The sequence below is a fragment of the Phoxinus phoxinus genome, assembly GCF_949152265.1.
Source record: "Phoxinus phoxinus genome assembly, chromosome: 14".
NCBI classification, from domain to species: Eukaryota; Metazoa; Chordata; class Actinopteri; order Cypriniformes; family Leuciscidae; genus Phoxinus; species Phoxinus phoxinus.
In genome coordinates, this window is record NC_136889.1 from 1,156,314 (window position 1) to 1,180,326 (window position 24,013).

General features: G+C 39.8%; 1 protein-coding gene across 2 annotated transcripts in view; it reads left to right on the top strand.

Moving 5' to 3' along the window:
• The first annotated feature begins 1,604 nt into the window (after window positions 1-1,604).
• LOC307010796 (gamma-aminobutyric acid receptor subunit pi) overlaps window positions 1,605-24,013 on the top strand; it is a 75,966-nt gene continuing 53,557 nt past the window's right edge. For both annotated transcript variants that reach the window (XM_079635783.1, XM_079635784.1), the window contains exons 1-2: window positions 1,605-1,864; window positions 18,434-18,514. In XM_079635783.1, coding sequence (XP_079491909.1) covers window positions 18,471-18,514 — 44 coding nt within the window. In that variant the 5' untranslated portion in view covers window positions 1,605-1,864; window positions 18,434-18,470. The remainder of the gene's footprint in view (window positions 1,865-18,433; window positions 18,515-24,013) is intronic.

Here is a 24,013-nt window from a genome sequence, read left to right on the forward strand (position 1 = left end):
TTGTCAAATGTTTTTATGCAAAGTGACTTGTATTGAATTAATTTTTCTCAGTTCATGCATCTGGGAATCGAACCCACAACTTTTGGTGTCGATACTGTTTGAATACAGAACTTTTAGGGGTTAAAAGCTGATTTTGAGAGCCAGTTGTGTGTGTGATGATGTGGTACAACTAGTTTCACTCCTGTCCTGTCAACATTTATATATTCACACAGAGTTTCTGAGCACATTCAGATGATGAAAGTACCAGGAGTGGATCAAAATACAAAACTTGGAATACAAATTATTTTCTTGAAGTGCAAAGCTGATATTTAGCTACTTATCTGTCACAGTCACTATGGTTACAAGAGTTAAGGCAGGCTACATTTTTTTGCAGAGAGAGAGAGAGAGAGAGAGAGAGTGTGTGTGTGTGTGTGTGTGTGTTTGTGTTTGTTTGCATGTGTGCGAGTGAGTGAGAGAGAGAGAGAGTGTGTGTGTGTGTGTGTGTTTGCAATGCATGTGTGCGAGTGAGTGAGAGAGAGAGAGAGAGAGTGTGTGTGTGTGTGTGTGTGTGTGTTTGCAATGCATGTGTGCGAGTGAGTGAGTGAGTGAGAGAGAGAGAGAGAGAGAGAGAGAGAGAGTGTGTGTGTGTGTGTGTGTGTGTGTGTGTGTGTGAGAGAGAGAGAGAGAGAGTGTGTGTGTGTGTGTTTGCATGTGTGCGAGTGTACTTGGTATACATTACATTGTGGGAACCATAATGTCTCCACAAGGATAGTAAAACCTGAGATCACCTCCATTGTGGGGACCAGCCAGCGGTCCCCATGAGGGGAATGGGTTAATAAACATACTAAATTATATATTTTTGAAAATGTAAAAATGCAGAATGTCTCCTGTGATGGGTAGGTTTAGGGATAGGGGCAGTGTAAGGGGATAGAATATACAGTTTGTACAGTATAAAAACCATTACGCCTATGGAATGTCCTCACAAGGATAGAAATGAAAGCTTGTGTGTGTGTGTGTGTGTGTGTGTGTGAGTGTGTGTGAGAGTGTGTGTGTGTGTGTGAGTGAGAGAGTGTGAGAGAGTGTGAGTGAGTGTGTGTGTGTGTGTGCGTGCGTGAGAGAGAGAGTGTGTGTGTGTTTATATACACTCAAATTCAAAAGTAGAGACCATTTCTGCCACATACTCAAGATGAAAAATCAAGCTACTGTCAATCATAACTATGACATACTAAGTCAAGAGATTATGAGAAATGTCGAAATTAAGACAAATTACATTAAAATGTAGAAATTATGACAAACTAATATGACAGGCCTAGAAAATCATAATTTCATTTTTTTAAATCTCATGATTATGATGTTGTATTGTGTCCTCCTCAATTCGATTTTATCTCATAATTTCAACATTTCATGTCATAAATATGACTTAGTATTTCATAATTTCTACTTTTTATGCCATTAAAAAACATAGCCTAATTAAGATTGTGGGTCAAACGGGATTCTACAGTTAACTGAAGGCTGGATAAATCGCTCACCTGATCACAGACAGTCTCCGCTCTTGTGTAGCCTATTAGAAAGTCATCCTTGATAGTAGACACGGTTGTCAATCACAACAAACACTGACTAAGCGAATCTCTTTTGAGGGGAAAAGCGGGAGGCGCGGGATTTGCGCGCGAATCACTCCCAGTCAGAGCGCGCGCTTGGGAATCATTTGCTCTCGCGCGCAGCTTCACGGACGTTTGCTTACAACGCGCGTCCATAAACCGGACTAAAGTACTGCCAATAACTACTTTTATTTGGATGTCAAGTGAAGATCAATGTCTCCGTGGAACCCGGTGCTCAGATCATCCTGATTTTTCTGAGAAATGCCCGTTTACACACGGCGCCACAGGTAAGAGAAAGCTGACTGGATTTCTGACGTTTCCAGTGAACTCGACGGTTGTGCGTCTTTACGCGGTCAAAAATAGCTCTAAAATTAGTACGTTCTTAATTAGAATTAGCTAATTAAATGTTACTAAGTTAAGTTAAATGTAAAAATTATTAGAATGATGCTTTATGGAGTATGTTTTTGTGAACTCTAGGGCCAATCCCAATTCTACCCCTTACCCCTTCACTTACCCCTTCCCCTCTGTTTTGCTCGTGCACGTGAAGGGGTAGGGCTGTCTCGATTCTCTTTTGGTTGGAGGGGGAGGGCTAAGGGGAAGGGCCAGATAGCCCTTCAAACGAAGATTTTTCGGGACCACACTTCAAACGAAGGGGTATGAGAAGTGTCACTGCATACACCGGCTACAGACGCAAAATGGCTGCCCAAGCAAAAAATTAGACCATAAATGTAAGAATTGTTGACTTTAATAAGTATTTTAACAACAAATAATGATTTGCTTTATGTTACATTCAATCTTGTGTTCATATTTATGGTCAGTTCCTTCAAAGAAACGTTTGTAAAAAAATCTCCTCTCCCCCGAACAAAGCACACAAGCTACTGGTGCGTTCAAGTCATCTCGTAAAGATCGTATTTATGAGTTGAACGCACATGAACGCCACACAATGTCGTATTTCACACAGTTTAACACAGTAAATAAATAAATAGGACAAACATAGGTCTGTACCTCCAACGTGTTAATACAACACCACAGAAAACAAGTCCTGTGCATCTTGGAAGTTTGTGATAAACATCGGCGCATCTCCTGTGACGTAGGCGACGACGTATAATGACGTGTAACGGTGTAGTAGTGGTGTCCCATTTCTTAGGGGAATATTTTCACCCCTATGCCTTGCCACTCTGTTTCAAGGGTCAAGGGGAAGGGGAAGGCGAAGGGTTAGGGGTAGACGAAGGGGAAAGGGGTAGAATTGGGATTGGGCCATAGTGTCTTCTTGAATGGAGCCTATATGTTGGATAAAACTACAAGAATTAACGCTGCCTTCACTTCCTATAGGAATAATCATAAATACTAGTTTCATAGTCGAACAATATGACATGAGTGCCCTCTGAAATCAAAATTTGAACGCGATAAACCCTTCAGAAGTGGGAAGTACGAAATTTCCGATAGCACGTGATCAGTTCGATCCATGAAACGCGCGATTCGTATTCAGTTATCCCTTATTTCAGACTGAATAAATGTAGTGAAAAAATCTGTACATATGTTGTTCAATGTTATATAATGCACATAAGTCTGTCACATATGCATTGTGTAACATAAATGGCATTCATTAGTGGTTTGGCTGGCAGTCATTAGCAAATTTACTTATGTTATGCAGTTGAAGATTTGGATAATGTGATTGGTTGTCTTGCAGTACTATCTTTTAGTGCATTTCATATTATAATTGCCCTGTATATAGTCATATATATATTCAGAGATAATCTTGTGTCATCAGATAATGCTTTTGTCACAGTTTTTCTTTATAAATAAATAAATAAATATGGAAGGATCATATCTCATAATCGCATGGTTTGTATGTATCAGTAATGTGTTAAAGCTGTGGATAAGATGTAATATACAGTAGCATTACAGTATTACAGCATTAGCCTACAGTCACATGGCTGAATATGCTGATGTCGGTCCCACAGCAGTTCTTGAGTCAAGCATGACATGCAGAGAAAATGTAGGAGTGGGAATGAACAGGATTAACATAAATGACTTTTTTTTTTAGAGAGATAGAGAGGGAGTTGTGGGGAACATCATCTCACCTTATCATCAAAATTCCAGAACTGGGATTTTCAGAGTCACATCATGTGAGGATATAGATCAGGTGCTCAAAAAAAATAGTGAATTCTCATATTGATGCTGGAAGTAGAGCCGAAAACTAAACATATAGAGAGTGTCTGAATCAGGGCAGTGAAATATACATTAATATTTAGTGGTGTTTGCCATGTCAACTATTGCTCATACTTCAGTGCAACTATTGTTTTAGTCGTCCTGTAGAGTTTATTATCCATTTACTTTAATAATGCTGCCTTCAATGACATATCTGAGTCTGAAAAAATAATTCGGAAGCTTTCTATCAATTTTATTACATTTAACATCAGCCAATGTCTGTGACGTTGACGTCACCGCCTACTGAGTGGCAAAAAGACTTGGTGGCAACATTGGTTTTCATTGGCGATTGACCGTATAAATAGATTTGATAAGAAACCTGAAAATCTGAAAGGTATATTTTTACAGATTGCTGAAAGCTACAGAACACAGACGCAAATGGATCGCTGTGATTCACAGAAACAACTGGATCCCAGGCAGAGAACGGTGGATTTGCAGTCATTTTGTGTCAATATGCTGAAATTAGTGTAAAATCATATATATTCTGCATAATTTTATGTTTTTAAATGAACACTGAAGTTTTAGGGCTGGACGATATGATGATACATATAACATGTGATCATCTAGACCTATATTGTATTTATATAAAGCGTTCACAGGCAAATTTGCTTTATGTATTTCGCCGGTGTGGAAATCAGGCTCATGTAAATGTCAGGAAACACGATTCCTGATGCATGTCAATATCCATGATGGATCACTGGAGCTGTGGTAAGTTGTAAGGAACATTATATCGAGTCTAGCCTTTAGTTTAAATTGATAATCGTTTGTTTTCTCAGTTTCCTCTATTAAATCCAATCACTCAGCAGCTCTTCTGAGGGAGTGTGTTCCCGCGGGAAATTATATATCTCTATATACTGTTAGTCAACCATTAGGTTGATTGTTCCAAATTAATTAATTCCAAAATAGTTACAAAATCTAATAGTATATCAATGGCACTAAAATAATGGTTAATCCCACTTGTAAATTTGCTTGGTCATTCTTGAGGTCAGAGCTCATAATAAAAACACTTCTGACTCCACGTGAAGGCCATGCAATTAATGAGATTTATGATGTTCACCTGTCAATTGCTACTTATCGTCGTATCGTCCACCAGATGAAAATAATGCGACCGGTCACTTTGAAAAGTAACAACACACTCTTCTCAACTCAACAACACAAGATTTGAGGAATCATTCATGTCTGGAGCACAAACCCTGAGTGTTATTTGGGTCGAGAGGTTGTGCTGTTGTGTCATGAACGACTGCAGGATTCTGTCCTACTGAAGGTCAAAAACAATATAACAATGATGCCACCCAAAGGACAAAGGCTATGATCATTGATGGCCTTCCTAAAGCGCCAACTCCATCCGTCTTACAGGCTTGATTGGCTATCAATCACATTATCTCTGGCTCGGTGGGAGAGTTGTCATGTTGCTCACCTAGTAGTGGAAGAATCTCTCTGGATCTTCAGCGGTGTGGGTCTTGATTTCGGTTTTCTATCTTCCTCTGCCTTGACCTTTGGGCTCTTTGCAAACTTTAGTGACAAATCTTGTAGAGAGTGTGACAGCGGATCCATTATTTGTTCTCATACGTCCTCCATTGCGTATAAGTCCTCACTTAAATGAAATATAATATCCTTACCTTATAATATAAGGATATGAAATATCCTTTGGGATTTTCACTGTTGTAAGCGGCTAAACTTCTGAATCAAGGTTTTCCCGTCAGGTCGGAATTACCATATTTTCATAAAGAGGACAGCTGAGAAATAATGCCTCAGATTGTGGATTGTTTTGTCAACAGTGTAATTCTGCGAATAGAGCGTCAAATTTGTGTCTATTGTGTTAAATATATTAGATAAATAAAATATATTGGAATAAATAATAAATATAAATATATTGGATCCGTGCAGGTCTTAAAGTGACAGCAGCCTAATATTAATGTTAATCAAACAACCACTGCTTGACTGAATAACTTTAATATAAAATTAATTTATAAAACAATAACAATAAGTCCTGTCATTTACTTTTACTGTTTTAGTTTTCTTGCCGCGGTATCGATTCAGTATCGGCGGTATCGTTTTTATTTTTTATTTTTAAGTTTTCCAATGAGAAGTAGGCTAATCTATCTAAGCCTTTATATTATCTTCGCAGAGCGTCAGTTATGCTAAATATTATATAATATTCATTTAATTATAATAATCAATCACCTCGCCTAATAATTATTTAATAGCCTATTTTAATTCGAAATGCCAAATCTTGATATAGCTGATGCTTTTGACGATATCTCTGGTTATTGTCATTACACAATATCGTCACAACCCTAGTACATATTAGTGTGATTTGTATTCTGTGAACCATTCCAGGTGATTGTGACCCTGCAGTCCCGCTGCTGTTGCCAGATGGGCGCTCATTAGATGAAGCAGCAGGTGGCTCGTTTGTTCTGACTGATTAAAACTCATGCGCTCCCTGGCACAGGTGCATTATGGGATTTGGAGTCGGTGTTGTCATATTTGATATTGGCTCATCTCTATCCTCATTTTCATGCATCTAGAGAATGTGCTAGTCCTTACAGACGAGACTTCAGGCCGTGTTTTCAGATATGTGTGTGTTGAGTTTGTAGGATTTAGGGTGAATCTAAACACAGAGATGCTCAGTTTGGATAGCTAGTCCTTAATGAGCAGATCAGGCTCTTTTTGGGCACACAAAAAATAATGATCATTAATGGTATATTTTAATATGAACATTTATTACTGCTCATCTCTATCCACACTTCTACTGGCAAAGAGAATCCATGTCAGTTTTCCATTGATTGGACTGTAGTTTCATCTAGCATGTGGAATGCTTAAATGAACATTAAAAAAAAATTTTTTTTTTACAATAGAACATTTTTAATTAAAAAATTAAAAAATTGCTCATTAATCATGTCGTTCCAAACCTGTATGACTTCCTTTCTTCTGTGAAACTAACTTTCACACTTGGCCAGGGATATTATCGTTAACTAAAACCAAACCATGAAAACATTTTTGTTATTTGAAACAAAATAAACGTTAACTGAAATTGTGTAAAAAAAGGTAAACTTTTATTATTTCAACATTTTTAATTTTCATTTAGTTTAACTTGAAGTAATAAAATAACAAAAATAAACTAAACCGAATAAAAAAAAACGATATTGACCTATTTAAAAGCACCAAAATGTAACAAAAATGACAAAAACACAACAAAAGTACTAAAATACAAGAAAATATAAAAATACAATCTAATGATACTAAAATAACACTTGAGTTTAATAAACAAAACAGTTTTGACCCCATTTTACTCGTATTTTTTTACAGATATTTTGGGTCAGTTCTGTCAAATATGTTGAACAGCAATTGAAATGCCCATCCCTATTTCTCACACACATTGGTTGGATGGAAATATACCACAGTCTGCATGTTGCATACGGTCTGATAAGAGTTTTAGGACTGAGCGTATGAGCTAGGCAGGTGGGGGTCAAAGGTCGTGGAGAAATTTGCTTGGTTTTCTCGCCTGACTACGTGAGTCATATTCACTTGCTCTTTTAAGCAAAGAGAGAGAAAGATAAAAAAACACACGAAAGTGATGAAAAGAGTAAGACAGCACATTAGATAAAGCGGTCACATGATGCCGAAGCCCACACTTTTCCCCTTTCCTCTCGCCCTTTTCATGTCAACTTACACTCAAAAGTCACACTTGCACCAATTCAATTTCCTTAGGCACGGGCCACAATCTGCTGCAAACTCCTGTAGAGCCGGAGGATCCGGTGGACGGCCCGGATCTGATGACTGTGTGTGTGTGTGTGTGTGTGTGTGTGTGTGTGTGTGTGTGTGTGTGTGTGTGTGTGTGTGTGTGTGTGTGTGACCCGACGGCTGAGTGATTGTGACCAAGGACGCAGATATGGCCGGATTTCTTGTGCTATCTAAACATAGAGCTTTTGGCTAGAGACATACGGTCACTTTCATCATCAGTATCTGCTGCATCTGCCTTGAGTGATGCCAAGTGTGTGTGTGTGTGTGTGTGTGTGTGTGTGTGTGTGTGTGTGTGTGTGTGTGTGTGTGTGCTAATGAGACTGATCTAGGGCTGTCATGATTCCTCGATTCAATTTGAGTAGGCTACTCGATTGAAAAAGAGAACATCCTCGATTGCAATTTACCCGTGTCGAGTAACCAGCAAAATACCGTAAGTAGACTAGAATCCATGAACCGCATTATTAGACCGTTTTCTAAGGCTGCACGATGTATTAAAATCATTTAAGGTCCCCCTGTAGAAGTCAATAATTTTATCCTATAAAACTCATCTTTGATCACCAAAATGACATAAGCATATTTTCCTGGCAAAAAAATGTCTCCATGCCTTAAAATATCTTGAATGTAACTCGACACCCTTGCCTTATTTAGTATGCGTTGTTCTATGAATATGCAAATGAGCCCCGCCTCCACTCACTCACTCACTCAGAGATCCACTGGTTGACGATCACACGTTGATCTGATTGGTTACAAGGTAGTGTGTGACGTCAGAAACACCAGCGATTTCAAACCGTGTTTTTGAGACTGTCTTTGGTTCACTGCAGTTTTAAGCAGAAAATACTCAGCAATGCTGTCCACTTATGAACTTACACATGGTGTGTGTTAAAGCAGATTAATAACACCACATAGACACAAACAACATTAAAAGCTGGATTTTCACCACAAAAGGACGTACAAAAACATACTATAGCATAGGGCTATTGTGAATTCACAAAGGCTGCAATTCAATTAAATAAATATATGCCCTGCACGTTTAATGCGCTTAATGCGCTTTAATTATTTACATGCGTGCAAGTTACGTGTGTCTCAGCGGCTCCGCTCACAGTGCTGATCCACATTATCATTTACATGCGTGTTCATCTGGGAAAGCAATGTGTGCCATTTCATCAGATTTGTAAGCATAATAATTTATAAACCACACAAGCACGAGAGAATACATCAATATGTTTCTAAATATGCAAACTGTTCATCACGACATGTTTCTGTTCAAGAAATTACGGCGGCTAGCATTTCTATCAGACAAAAAAAGTGGCCAAATATTAAAAATTAAGTGGAAATTTGAATTAAATGTCATTTGGCCAATCAAAATATTAAACAAGGATTTGATCTGCTGTAAAGTGTAACAACACCAGGTCGTTGGCGCCCTCTGCAGGTGTCTGTTATAATACATAATGCACATCAGTTAATTATTTATATTATATTATGTATTGTAACAGTGTTGTTCTATAAAAAACATAAGATTACTTGCTTTTGATACTTTATTTGAACCAAATATTATTGCCTCATTGTCATTATATATGTATTTAAGTCATTTTAAAGGCTATTGTTTGCCAGTGTTGGGGCTAGTTACTCAAAAAAGTAATATATTACATATTACTCTCAAAAATAGTAATGCCTTACTTTACTTTATTACTCCCTGGAGAAAGTAACTAGTTATATTACTAGTTATATTACTAGTTACATTTTTTTTATTAATTACTCTATAATTGCCTGAGACGCATCAGATGGAGGGAGAACATACAAAGGAGGAGTGTTCTTAAGGGTCTTTATTACGCCAACAACAGACTGGCACTGTCTAGCACAAATAACTACAAACAACTGTACCTGTGCAATCAATCAAGTACAAAAAACAAGTATTAATTTCCTCAATGTTTAACAAACACCGTCTGGTGCAAACAGTCAATAAATTTGATTGTCAATTTATCCCATACGGAAATGTTAAATTATTATTATATATGCCAAACTATTTACTATTTAACTATTTATTTCAAGTCTACAGATCAAGTCTACATATCTACATTTCATTTTCGAATCTTTTATAAATAAAATGTATTATTTATTATTATTTTACCTCTTCTTGACCAGCTCATAAAAACAAAACAAATACTACACAAGTTCTATTTGAAAACTGATAATTATATATATATATGTGACATGTATGTAAAAAAACACTATTATACATACATATATGGGCTGGTTTTATATGTCAATTGTTCTATTTTCTAATAGGTTTTATATATGGGCATATATATGGTATATATTTTATATATGTGGATATATTTCATATATGTACATACTGTATATTACATTTCCGTATGGGATAACAAGTCCAAACTTTTTGCTGCTTGTGGGGCTGCTCGTTCATGTCACTCTGTCGCTTCGCAACGAGCTTGATGTGTTCGTGCTGTCGGAAGCGGTGGAGAGCAGCTTTCTCCCCGGGCAGAGTGTGCACTTCACCGTCAAGTTATTTTCCTTCCGTTGAACATATTCAAGATAATTACTGAATCTCCACCCGTCGAAACTAGCTTTCTGTTGCTGGGAACCTTCCTCTGAAAAGAGCTTGCCGTTGTTGACGCTTTCATTTTCCCCCATCTGTCTTTGAGGGTGCCGCTCTGCGGCTGGCTGCCGGGTGTCGACCAATCGGTGATGGTAAATGATACCTCGTGCCAAACCCAGACCAATCACTGTTCCATTCACGCCCTCCTCCCCTTCCCTTCTGTTCTCTGTGTTGTGTGCCTTGTGTGTGATGGTGCTACTGGCAAATGTAACGCAAGTAACTAGCTCGGGAAAACTGTAATAATATTACCATTTTCAGACGAGTAATGCCTTACACTACTAGTTACTGAAAAAAGTAATATTATTACAGTAACGCGTTACTTTGTAACGCGTTACACCCAACACTGTTGTTTGCTTAGGTCTATTTTTATTACCACAAGAAATATCCGATGATGACTCGATCAATCGTCAAAATAATCGTAATTTTTATTTATTTATCTAAAATACTTCTTCAAAATCATGAATATTGTTATTCTGGTGTCTCGTGCATTGGGTTTCCAGCACCAAGTCTATAATTGACACACAATGTAATATAACATTTTCAGGCATTTAATTATTTCCTCTTGGATTCACACTTTCCCGTTTCCTGAATTTTAAAAGCTTCTATATAGCATTCTTACAAATAATTGGAACTGATATGCAAAATATGCCAACTTATGTATTATTTATTTCGGCTTCAGATTTGTGTTGTGAATTTGATGCGCTTATTGCAGGTTTACACTGTTAAGCTTCAGTGATTCCTGAAAGCGTTTGTTGATTTGATCCGTGAGAGAGTTAGAGGTGTGGATTCAGTTCTTTGTAGTTATGGATTATAATACATATTGCATTTTTTCTTGCACCTGTTATGCTGATATAATAGAATTGTTGGCGTTTCCATGTTTAAAATAGTTAATTGTTTCATTCCAAACAGTTAAATAAGTTTCATACTTTCACTCTGTGGTATTTATTCCTGTGCCAATGAGTGGCAAAAGTGTGCATTAATGCTGTATTCTTTATTCATATTATAGCATATCTTTATTTAGCAGATTTCTCATGCACGCTCAGTATGTCGTAAGCTTGCATTTTGCTTCCCTAGTTGAAAAATGGCAAGAGTCAGACCCTTCTGGATGAACCATCTGGATGTTTGATATCTCTAAAGACGTTTCTTGTGCTTTCATCCTCCCAGCGAGGTGCATTTGGAGAAAAAAAGTAAAGAGAAAGCGACTCCAAAGTTACACCGTGTCCTAACCAGACGCGATGCGATAAGATTCCAGCGGCACATAATTTGTCTGTCCACAGTAGACACGACGCGACTGTGAGGTGCGTAAAAATCAATTAAAGCCCACAGCCAATTAGAACAGCGTGTGGGTGGAGTCTCGCGCTGAGTGCACAGCCAATCAGAACAGAGTGTGGGCGGAGTCTCGTGGTGAGTGCTCAGCCAATCAGAACAGAGTGTGGGCGGAGTCTCGCGGCGAGTGCTCAGCCAATCAGAACAGCGTGTGGGCAGAGTCTCGCGGCGAGTGCACAGCCAATCAGAACAGCGTGTGGGCAGAGTCTCGCGGCGAGTGCACAGCCAATCAGAACAGAGTGTGGGTGGAGTCTCGCGGCGAGTGCTCAGCCAATCAGAACAGCATGTGGGCGGAGTCTCGCGGCGAGTGCACAGCCAATCAGAACAGCGTGTGTGCGGAGTCTCGCTGCAAGTGCATAGCCAATCAGAACAGCGTGTGGGCGGAGTCTCGCTGCAAGTGCATAGCCAATCAGAACAGCGTGTGGGCGGAGTCTCGCTGTGAGTGCACAGCCAATCAGAACAGCGTGTGGGCGGAGTCTCGCTGTGAGTGCACAGCCAATCAGAACAGCGTGTGGGTGGAGTCTCGCGGCGAGTGTACGGCACCAGAGAGTAATCCTGACGGCACTCGCAAGAAAATGGATAAGTACATAATCAAATTCACAAATATTACACCATTTAAACATTATTCAAATACATAGGCTACTGAGTTACTAAGAATACTGTTGTTTGTTCAGTTTGAACGTTCTTGTTTCCATTTGTTTAATTTCAAGATCTGAGGTGAATTCTCCAGTGTTGCCTTTACAGCTACAAAGCTGGAGCACTAAATGATATTCACAGTCACATGACACGCTTTTAACATTAAATAAAGCACATAAACAGTGCCTGAGATTAGCATTGCCACACTTTGTGTTTGTTGTTCCAGCGCGACGTCACAGAAAAATAGAAACCGTTTCTAAAACAGAATCGTCGCGTGTCGCCGTCGCGGCTGGTTAGCACAACAACTCTGATTAACATGGAGAAGACGCCTTTTATCGCGTGTCGCGGTGCGTGTAGTTAGGACACGGTGTAAGGCATCAGTTTTGCAAAAGCTAGAATTACGATTTCTATTAATTACATAACGTGTAACGAGTGCTGGAGCTGTGTTTCTGGGAAATGGCTTCCGCTTGATTGGGAACACCTTCTGTTTGTATCCGCTGCTGGCTTGTTAGGCTGGTGTTTGAAAGGTCTGTTGAACTCTACAGTGCTTTATAGCAGATTTCACTCGCCTAAAGGGTGAATTATACGCCTGTCTGCTCTCAAGACCAAGTAGTTTCCCTCAAACAGAGAGTATTGCTCTGAAGAAGATGGTTTGTGCCATCTGTGATGCCCACTGGGAGAGGAAGTTTGGTGACAACACAGTTTGTTTGAGTCGGTTTCACTGGTTCTTCAGGCAATTGTTCTATCCGTGGCTTAAAGGGACAGTTCACACACAAAATTTTATTGTCATCATTTACTCATCCTCATGCTGTTCCAATCTTTCTTCTGCTGAGCACAAACGAAGAATGTTGGTAACCAAACAGTTGATTGACTTCCATAGTATTTTTTGACTCTTCCCTCCACAGACGCACGTCGGTAAATTAGGGAATGAACTTGCGCTCGGGGGGGCGGTTTAGTGAATAGAGGAGCGTGTTCTGGCGCAAACGTTCCCTGGTGATATTCTGCAGTTCCAGAAAACAACTCCGCCACTGACCAGGAGAAACCCAGTCTAAAGACAGCGGCGCCGCGCGTTAGTCAGATGCTATTTTAAGGGCGCGTGCTTGGCCATTATGTAGCGTGTGAACAACACACACACTTTGATTCTCTCATCTAAACAGACGCAGCCGTTTTCATTTTTGCAAATCATACATTATTACAAGGAAAAATATGAACACACGAGGGAAATCATTGTTGTGTCCGTGAAGATGTGAAAAAATCGGCATAAATCTAGATTACACATTTACCCAAATTATTATACGCCTGTTTAACCGAAGCTAATGTGTGTGTGTTTCTCCATCATCCTCATACAATGTCACTTCTCTGTGTTTTCACGGCCCTGACGAGAACGTCGGTCTCCTCGGCTGTGAACCGCTCCTGGCGTGCGCCGGCAAACCCGCCGTTATAATAGCAAACCCGCCGTTATAATAGCAATCCGCCGTTATAATAGCGATCCGCCGTTATAATAGCAATCCGCCGTTATAATAGCAATCCGCCGTTATAATAGCAATCCGCCGTTATAATAGCAATCCGCCGTTATAATAGCAATCCACCGTTATAATAGCAATCCGCCGCTATAATAGCGATCCGCCGTTATAATAGCGATCCGCCGTTATAATAGCGATCCGCCGTTATAATAGCAATCCGCCGTTATAATAGCAATCCGCCGTTATAATAGCAATCCGCCGTTATAATAGCGATCCGCCGTTATAATAGCGATCCGCCGTTATAATAGCAATCCGCCGTTATAATAGCGATCCGCCGTTATAATAGCAATCCGCCGCTATAATAGCGATCCGCCGTTATAATAGCAATCCGCCGTTATAATAGCAATCCGCCGCTATAATAGCAATCCGCCGTTATAATAGCGATCCGCCGTTATAATAGCGATCCGCCGTTATAATAGCAATCCGCCGTTATAATAGCAATCCGCCGTTATAATAGCGATCCGCCGTTATAATAGCAATCCGCCGTTATAATAGCAATCCGCCGCTATAATAGCGATCCGCCGTTATAATAGCAATCCGCCGCTATAATAGCAATCCGCCGTTATAATAGCGATCCGCCGTTATAATAGCGATCCGCCGTTATAATAGCAATCCGCCGTTATAATAGCAATCCGCCGCTATAATAGCAATCCGCCGTTATAATAGCAATCCGCCGCTATAATAGCAATCCGCCGTTATAATAGCGATCCGCCGTTATAATAGCGATCCGCCGTTATAATAGCAATCCGCCGTTATAATAGCGATCCGCCGTTATAATAGCGATCCGCCGTTATAATAGCAATCCGCCGTTATAATAGCGATCCGCCGTTATAATAGCAATCCGCCGTTATAATAGCGATCCGCCGTTATAATAGCGATCCGCCGTTATAATAGCAATCCGCCGTTATAATAGCGATCCGCCGTTATAATAGCGATCCGCCGTTATAATAGCAAACCGCCGTTATAATAGCGATCCGCCGTTATAATAGCGATCCGCCGTTATAATAGCGATCCGCCGTTATAATAGCGATCCGCCGTTATAATAGCGATCCGCCGTTATAATAGCAATCCGCCGTTATAATAGCAATCCGCCGTTATAATAGCGATCCGCCGTTATAATAGCAATCCGCCGTTATAATAGCAATCCGCCGCTATAATAGCGATCCGCCGTTATAATAGCAATCCGCCGTTATAATAGCAATCCGCCGCTATAATAGCAATCCGCCGTTATAATAGCGATCCGCCGTTATAATAGCGATCCGCCGTTATAATAGCAATCCGCCGTTATAATAGCGATCCGCCGTTATAATAGCGATCCGCCGTTATAATAGCAATCCGCCGTTATAATAGCAATCCGCCGTTATAATAGCGATCCGCCGTTATAATAGCAATCCGCCGCTATAATAGCGATCCGCCGTTATAATAGCAATCCGCCGTTATAATAGCGATCCGCCGTTATAATAGCGATCCGCCGTTATAATAGCAATCCGCCGTTATAATAGCAATCCACCGTTATAATAGCGATCCGCCGTTATAATAGCAATCTGCCGTTATAATAGCGATCCGCCGTTATAATAGCAATCCGCCGTTATAATAGCAATCCGCCGTTATAATAGCGATCCGCCGTTATAATAGCAATCCGCCGTTATAATAGCAATCCACCGTTATAATAGCGATCCGCCGTTATAATAGCAATCTGCCGTTATAATAGCGATCCGCCGTTATAATAGCAATCCGCCGTTATAATAGCAATCCGCCGTTATAATAGCGATCCGCCGTTATAATAGCAATCCGCCGTTATAATAGCAATCCACCGTTATAATAGCAATCCGCCGTTATAATAGCAATCCGCCGTTATAATAGCGATCCGCCGTTATAATAGCAATCCGCCGTTATAATAGCAATCCGCCGTTATAATAGCAATCCGCCGTGGAACAAGCGCGCCGGCTCTTAAAGGGAATGTGAGAGGACGCTCTGATTGGTTTATTTCACGTTACGCCCAAACCACACCTATGAGTAATGAAGCGACTTCAGAGCAACACATTTTAGATTTGCGCCCGGGATCCGCCCACAAAGTTACTTGCGTTACGCGTTTGATACTTGCGTTTCAGAGCATTAAAATAGGGCCCAAAGTGTTTGAGCCTGTCTAACGTAGAGGGGCAAACTGTTCCAGAGCTTCAGGGCAAATGCTCAGTCACCCCTGCTCTTCAACTTTACCCGTGGGACAACTAAAAGCTAATGCTCAGCAGACTTAAGTGCTCTTAGCGGAGCATACAGCATGATCAGTTCAGAAAGATATTTAGGTGCTAAACCATTAAGAGATTTAAAAACAAACACCAAAATCTTAAAATTAATCCTAAAATGGACAGGTAACTAGTGAAGAGAGGCGAGGACAGGAGTAAATGTCCCGCATTCGTGTACCCGTCAACAGGCGAGCTGTTAGTTGTTGTGCTGATGCAGGTTAGTGATGGCAATTTCAAAACACTGCTTCATGAAGCTTTACGAATCTTTTGTTCTGAATCAATGGTTCGGAGCGTGTATCAAACAGCCAGAGTCACGTGATTTCAGTAAAAGTGGCTTCATTACGTCATAACTGTTTCGAAACACTTCGAAATTTCAATGGTTCACCACTGGGTGGCGATGATCTCTCAATACATTGAGTTCTTCCTCGGTGTCACTTCTGAACAACTCCGCTAACTAGAGCGCCCTCTCGCGGCTGTAGACGGTAATGTTTTCTCTTGGTTCATCTCAAGTATTAGGGGTGGTTAATCTGTCTGATTTCCCGATTCGATTCGATCACGATTATTGAAGTCCCGATTCGATTACAGTCGATTTTCGATTATTAACGATTCTCGATTATTGATTTTCCATTTCACAACAGTAAATTCACTACGGTAAAAATCACAACAATAACAAATTATAACAAACTTCAACATATTCTGAATCTCTATTAACATAAAATACGGATGTCCACGCATCACGTTACAGCTATCCTACCCGCTTTCTTCAGTGGTTCCATGACTTCGGTTTTGGTCTTGTTGTAGAGTGTGGGGATCGCTGTGTCTGTAAAATATCTCCGAGATGGGACGTTGTATCTCGGCTCCAAAGTGTGCAACATAGCGCGAAAGCCCTGGTTCTCAACGACTGGACGCAAATCCTTGGCAATAAAAGTTGCGATTGATTGTGTAATGCGCTTTGCCCTTTCCGAGCCGGGTGGAAGCTTTGACAATATTGTTTCCACGCTTCAGAGTTCCGTCTTTTGCGTTCCGTCAATATTACGTTATTATCGATTTCAAAAAAAAAAAAAAAATCGTTTTTTTCGTCCGGAATCGTCCACGTCCGCATCGCGATGCATCTAAGAATCGATTTTTTTCCCCACCCCTAGTCAGTATGAATTAATTTTGATATATAAGTCGCACCTGAAAAAAATATACTTTTTATAGTATCCGACTTATCAAACAGCCAGAGTCACGTGATTTCAGTAAAAGAGGCTTCATTACGTCATAACTGTTTCGAAACACTTCGAAATTTCAATGGTTCACCACTGGGTGGCGATGATCTCTCAATACATTGAGTTCTTCCTCGGTGTCACTTCTGAACAACTCCGCTAACTAGAGCGCCCTCTCGCGGCTGTAGACGGTAATGTTTTCTCTTGGTTCATCTCAAGTATTAGGGGTGGTTAATCTGTCTGATTTCCCGATTCGATTCGATCACGATTATTGAAGTCCCGATTCGATTACAGTCGATTTTCGATTATTAACGATTCTCGATTATTGATTTTCCATTTCACAACAGTAAATTCACTACAGTAAAAATCACAACAATAACAAATTATAACAAACTTCAACATATTCTGAATCTCTATTAACATAAAATACGGATGTCCACGCATCACATGTTACAGCTATCCTACCCGCTTTCTTCAGTGGTTCCATGACTTCGGTTTTGGTCTTGTTGTAGAGTGTGGGGATCGCTGTGTCTGTAAAATATCTCCGAGATGGGACGTTGTATCTCGGCTCCAAAGTGTGCAACATAGCGCGAAAGCCCTGGTTCTCAACGACTGGATGCAAATCCTTGGCAATAAAAGTTGCGATTGATTGTGTAATGCGCTTTGCCCTTTCCGAGCCGGGTGGAAGCTTTGACAATATTGTTTCCACGCTTCAGAGTTCCGTCTTTTGCGTTCCGTCAATATTACGTTATTATCGATTTAAAAAAAAAAAAAAAAAATCGTTTTTTTCGTCCGGAATCGTCCACGTCCGCATCGCGATGCATCTAAGAATCGATTTTTTTCCCCACCCCTAGTCAGTATGAATTAATTTTGATATATAAGTCGCACCTGAAAAAAATATACTTTTTATAGTATCCGACTTATCAAACAGCCAGAGTCACGTGATTTCAGTAAAAGAGGCTTCATTACGTCATAACTGTTTCGAAACACTTCGAAATTTCAATGGTTCACCACTGGGTGGCGATGATCTCTCAATACATTGAGTTCTTCCTCGGTGTCACTTCTGAACAACTCCGCTAACTAGAGCGCCCTCTCGCGGCTGTAGACGGTAATGTTTTCTCTTGGTTCATCTCAGTCAGTATGAATTAATTTTGATATATAAGTCGCACCTGAAAAAAATATACTTTTTATAGTATCCGACTTATAGTCCAGAAAATACTACACTGACTGACTGTCAAAAGAGCCAGCGCTTCAACAGTTCAACAGACTCTTTTACAGTCGTTCTGCTGAGCGAGTCGAAGCGTGTCCTTTGACCCGGTGTGCTGATCATTGTCCTGCTTCTGTTCCTCCTCAGATCGACTCCAGCGGACTGAACCTCTCACTCGCTCACCATGACCTCCTTCTGCTCTTTATTTGCCCTCCTCTTCATCAGCAGGTAAGAGGATTCTGTCATGGATCAAACTCATTTAATCGTGTTTGACTTTTATAAATCAGGCTTATAAAATGGTGGATGCGCTGAATAGTACATTTCGTAGTTAAGGATGCAATTATTCATCATTTCTTTTAAAGGACAAGTTGGGTATTTTACACTTAAAGCCCTGTTTACAGATCGTATCTGATGAAATAGAACGGTTAAGATTAAAATTTGGACACATGCTCCTGTCCCAAGAATTTTAGGTTTATTTAGCTTTTGTGGACCTATTTTGCCGAACGCGTCACACCCAGATTCTTCCGTTGAGAGCTTGAATAATAGACACCAGTTGGTGGCGATAATGCACCTTTGCCAATTGCAAGCAAACCGCTGGCATTTCATTGAATACGCAGAAGAAGCAGAAGAAGAAGCGGCGGAGGAATACCGTACCTCACACAGCACATTCAATACAAGTCAATGGAGTTGGACAAACACTACGATAAAACCTGTTGGAAAGCATCTTTTTCAGCGATTTTTTTTGGGATCATATCAGTGAACACCCCTGACCACTCGGTGAGTTTCACGTCTTTGTAAACGAAAGTTTAATGTGTTTTAGGAAGGAATCTGCCAGTGCACATAGACAACCATTGGGGGGGTGGGGGGGGGGGGAAAGCTAAATAAACCTAAAATTCTCGGGACAGGAGCATGTGTCCAAAGTTTAATCTTAACCGTTCTATTTCATCAGATACGATCTGTAAACAGGGCTTTAAGTGTAAAATACCGAACTTGTCCTTTAAGGAAAGTTTACCAAAGAAATAGTTCATATATTCACCCACATCTCCTTTCAAGAAAGAAATGCATATTTTGATAAATTGCTCATTTTTATATTTTGTAAATAAAGCTTTTATGCTTCACTCCTGTCATAATATGAATGTGGAACTGCATTCACGTACAAAAAAATGTGTTTTGGTGCGATTGTCAAGTTTACCGGCACAGCTCTATATACTAACTACGCTTATGCTCATTCCGCCCGTCATGCGTCTCTTTCGCGGCAATAACAGTGTTTAATATCAAGCACGTCCCGCAGTTTAGCAACAGTAGACAGAATTTTTCATCACTCACTTATTCAGCTGATACTACCTTAAGGCGAGACACGGCAGGCAAACACGTTTTTTTTTTTCACTGGTCAATTTTGAGATTTTGGGCTATTTGTCTTCAATAACATGTCTTCTTTCAGACCTGCGGTGAAAAAAAGTCCAAAATACACATTTAGGTCTTTATTTTACTACACTTTGTCTATTTGCATCTATAGATTTCTCCTAAATTTCTCCAAAAGTTGTTGTTCTAAATCATCATGATCCGCGATCTCTGTCTGCACCGTCATCACACACACACACACACACACACCGCTGGGAAGCTCTCTCTCTCCTGTACAATGCTGTCGGATCCAAATATGGTCATTTCCTTTTTATCAGCAACCAATCGTGAAAGTACAATGGGCATTTAACTCTAAAAGCGAAATCTCATTGGCTGATGTCAATATCTGACACCGTGATTGGTTCAGATGCATCACGTGACGTGCTCTGACACTTAGATGTGTGTTTCTGACTGTTTTTCTGTTCAGTTGAAGACCATCAATGCTGTGTGATCAAGTTTTGATGTGATTTAGGTGGTTTGTATTGTTGTTGCTGATGATTTTGATAAGATATTGTGTCTGTAAATAGTTGTTTCCACTAAAAAAGTATGAATTTTTACATTACAAATCTTTAAATGCCTTTTTCTCGAAATTAGTTTTTGTCATTCTCCAGTATAAACATCTCAGCCGATGTACACCAAACTCTCCAGTTATACACTTAGCAGTATTCTGAAGATATGTTCAGAGGGATTTGTTAATAAATCATTCCTGGCCTGATTTATGTGACATTTAAAAAAAAAAAAATATGGCAAAAATCGATTTTTTAAGGCTATGGACAGTATATTTAGATTTCCTAGGTAATGAAAGCATATATCCTGAAATCCCTCTGAACATCTTTTTCCCTCTTGTGTGTAATCAAAATGAAAAAAGAATTTTGCACCTGGCTTTATCATATGTTCAGATCTATCTACCGAAAATATATGCAGAATTGCGCATATTTAATGAGATAATGCCTAATTTGCATAATTAAACATACAAATTTCAAAAACTTGTAATACATTTTTTTTATATACTTGTGTAAGTAATCAACTGAGGAAGCTTCATGGTGATATCTATTATTTAAAAAATGTACCCTATTCACCTGTAGTGTCTCGTGTCTAGTGTTTTTTTTTGTAAAATCGTGCAAGGTAAATAGGATGACATCTAGTTGAGAAGACTAGTAACAAGATTCACATTCATCTGATTTTTTGTTCAATGTTTGTGGAAATAGATACGGGGAAAAGATAAATTCAGTGAGAATTTATACATTTTAAAAAATGGTTGACTATTGAAAAATCGTAAGATTAACAAATGCTGTGGAAATATTGTTCATGTTTACTAATGTAGGCAACTAACGTTAACAAATGAAACCTATAAGTGCAAACCAGAATTTATGAAGTGAAATTTTTGGAAAGAGTCTGGAAATCAAAAATATGAAAGATAAAGGGTGTTTTGAATATTAAGTGTACATACCAATAAACTGTATAATGCAATATAGTGTGGATTTCTTCCATGAAAGGTAGACAAACAAATGCTTATAATCTATTCCAGATGGAGGTTGGTGTCAGTGAACTTTGTAAATGTGTAGCGAGTAGCAAATCTCAGGCTGGGACACGCAGCGGGCAGCTGCCCGACGGTGCCGTGATGAACACACACCCACGCAAAACAAACATACATGTGCGTGCGTAAGGGTCGGGGAGCGTCTCTAGGCAAGATACAGTAACCGTGAGATTTATATCTTCTGACACTCAGAATCACCTAGTTCACCTAGTTCCCGCAGCGCTGTGAATCAAACGCGTTCATGCCTCGTGTGTCGGAGCGCCAGACTCCAGCAGTTCCTCTGATTATCATCAATAATGGAGACGGGTGAGCGAAGGCACATGTGGTGGCCGTGCAGATTCTCCTGTACATGAACACACACACACACGGATTAGTGTTTGTAAGATGTTAAAGCGTTAGTTCACCCAGAAATGTAAACTTCATGTTGTTCCCCGTCAGACTTTCCTTCATCTCCGGAACACAAATGAAGATATTAGTGATTAAATCTGAGCACTGTCTCACTCCTCCAGAGGCTTCTGTTGTATTTGAAACTTGCCGAAAGTTAGTAAAGACGATGTTTAAAATAGTCCGAGTGACGACAGCGGCTCAACCTTAAGATTATCAAGCGACGAGAATACTTTTTCTGCGCAAAAAAAAACACAAAAAACACGACTTTATTCAAGTCTTGATTTTCTTCTGTGTGGGCTAGAGGATGGATACCTGAGAGTCTGACGGGGAACAACATGAGGGAGAGTGATTACTGACAGAGTTTACAGTTCTGGGGGAACTAACCCTTTAAATCAGTAAATAATATGGGCTACATTTCCTCTAAAACAGGGTTCTTCAATAGGCGGCCCGCGGGCCAAATCCGCCCGCAGGATGAAAATGTTTGGCCCGCGCTTATTTCAAAATTGTCATGGTAACATCAGCGTAAGCACGTCACTGGCATTAAAATTAAAACGCACAGTATCTGACAGCATTCGCGCACAACGAAAATATGCCAAGTGTTAAGAAAAGAAAAGTGGACACAGAAAATAGACAATTCAAATCTGAATGGACTGAACAATTTTGTTTTATGTTGCCTGACCAGCACAACGCAAAGCCAACGCGTTTGTTATGCACGCAGATCGTGCTGTCTGTAAGGCTGATCATATCAAACGCCATTTCATCAGAGCTATTGCTTCAGCAAGTGTTGCTTTCGTCAACAAAAATTATGACGAAATATCTTCGTCAACGAACCTTTATCGCCTGACGAAAACGAGACGAGACGCAACGTAAATGCTGCAAGTTTAGTTGTAAGTTAGGCTAAAGCGCGTTTGACATGCGCGGGTTATTTTTAGTTTCACTTTCTCTAGCAGCGCAATATCAAACATAGCCTAAATGTCTCGCCCCTGTGGAGGATAAAATTCGCTCTTAAGACCATTTTACATCAAGTAGAAAACATGAAGATATCAGAAAAGAGATCGATAGTCTCTTTCCTGCTCGTGTCCCACATCCCTCTCAAAGCTCTCACACAGTGGTAGGCTATTGCTGCCTTCACGTGCTGTGGAAAAGATGATATTTTCCACTTGTGAACTGGTATTTACCAGTGTGTTGTGTTCAAGTGCTTTTATGATATTTTCCACTTGTGAACTGGTATTGCTTGCTTGCTAGCATCTGCTCTGGGTAGGTAACACCAAACATAACTTTATTTTTAAAACTGACACTGAGTGTTAACGCATTATATTACAATTGTTAATGACACAACATTGTATAGGCTACAAAAACAATCCGCTAACAGTAGCAAAAAACGTTTAGTTGTGTACAATGCTTACCATTCACAACGCTTGCGTCGCTCTCCGCCATGTTGAAAAGGTCAAAGGTTATCTCATCTCGGCAACTCGTGCATCAAAATATTCTACGAGTTGCCCAGTGGAAAATACCACATGAGGGGGTGTTCATGTGCATTTTCCACGTCGGCTTTTGGTATTTACCATAATTACCATAGCACGTGAAGGCACCATATATCACGCGTCTTTGTGTGGTAATATAAAACAAGTGTTTATTTATTTATTTTTAAACAACCCCCCAACCATCGCCGGTAGTTGGTCCATTAACACAGAGGTGGTAAAAAAGACTGCCACCGTCACAGCCCCAAATATAATAAGATAACCTTGTTTGAAATACTGACTGGGTTGCATTACTTAAAAGAGACTAAAATACAATTTTCAATTACTAAAACTAGACTAAAAATGTCATCAGTTTTCGTCGACTAACACTTGTCTAGACTAAAAAAAAAAGAGTATGAACGTGACTAAAACTAACAAAAACTAAAATGACAGATTGACACAAAGACTAGACTAAAACTAAAATTAAAACAGGCCGCCTCTCGCTGTCACTTCTTTCATTGAATGGTGAGTACATGCCAGTTATCGGTAATAGGCCTACTTTTAGTTTGATCCAAGTAAGAACAATAAAATATTAATGCTGATAAGGTCTAATAATTGAATCTGCTATATGGAGAAGTTGATGAGAAGAGATCCAGTGTGGTGATGAGCAGGATCAGTCGACTCCCATGCAGACATGGAGATCCAGAGCTGTTGTTTGTTCATTTGTTTTAATATCCACAATGCAAAGTTCTTTAGTGTTCTGTATCTGAAAAATGTTCATAATTGCTTGAATAAAACAGACTAATGAGAAAAAGAAAATAATAAATAAACAATATAGCTGCAAGCAGCAATCACCGGGGCCAAGCGCAAGCAAGACGACAAGACATGCCAAAGTGGCTGGGAGTGTGAGACCAACTGCAGCAAGGAGCAATTGAAGATATT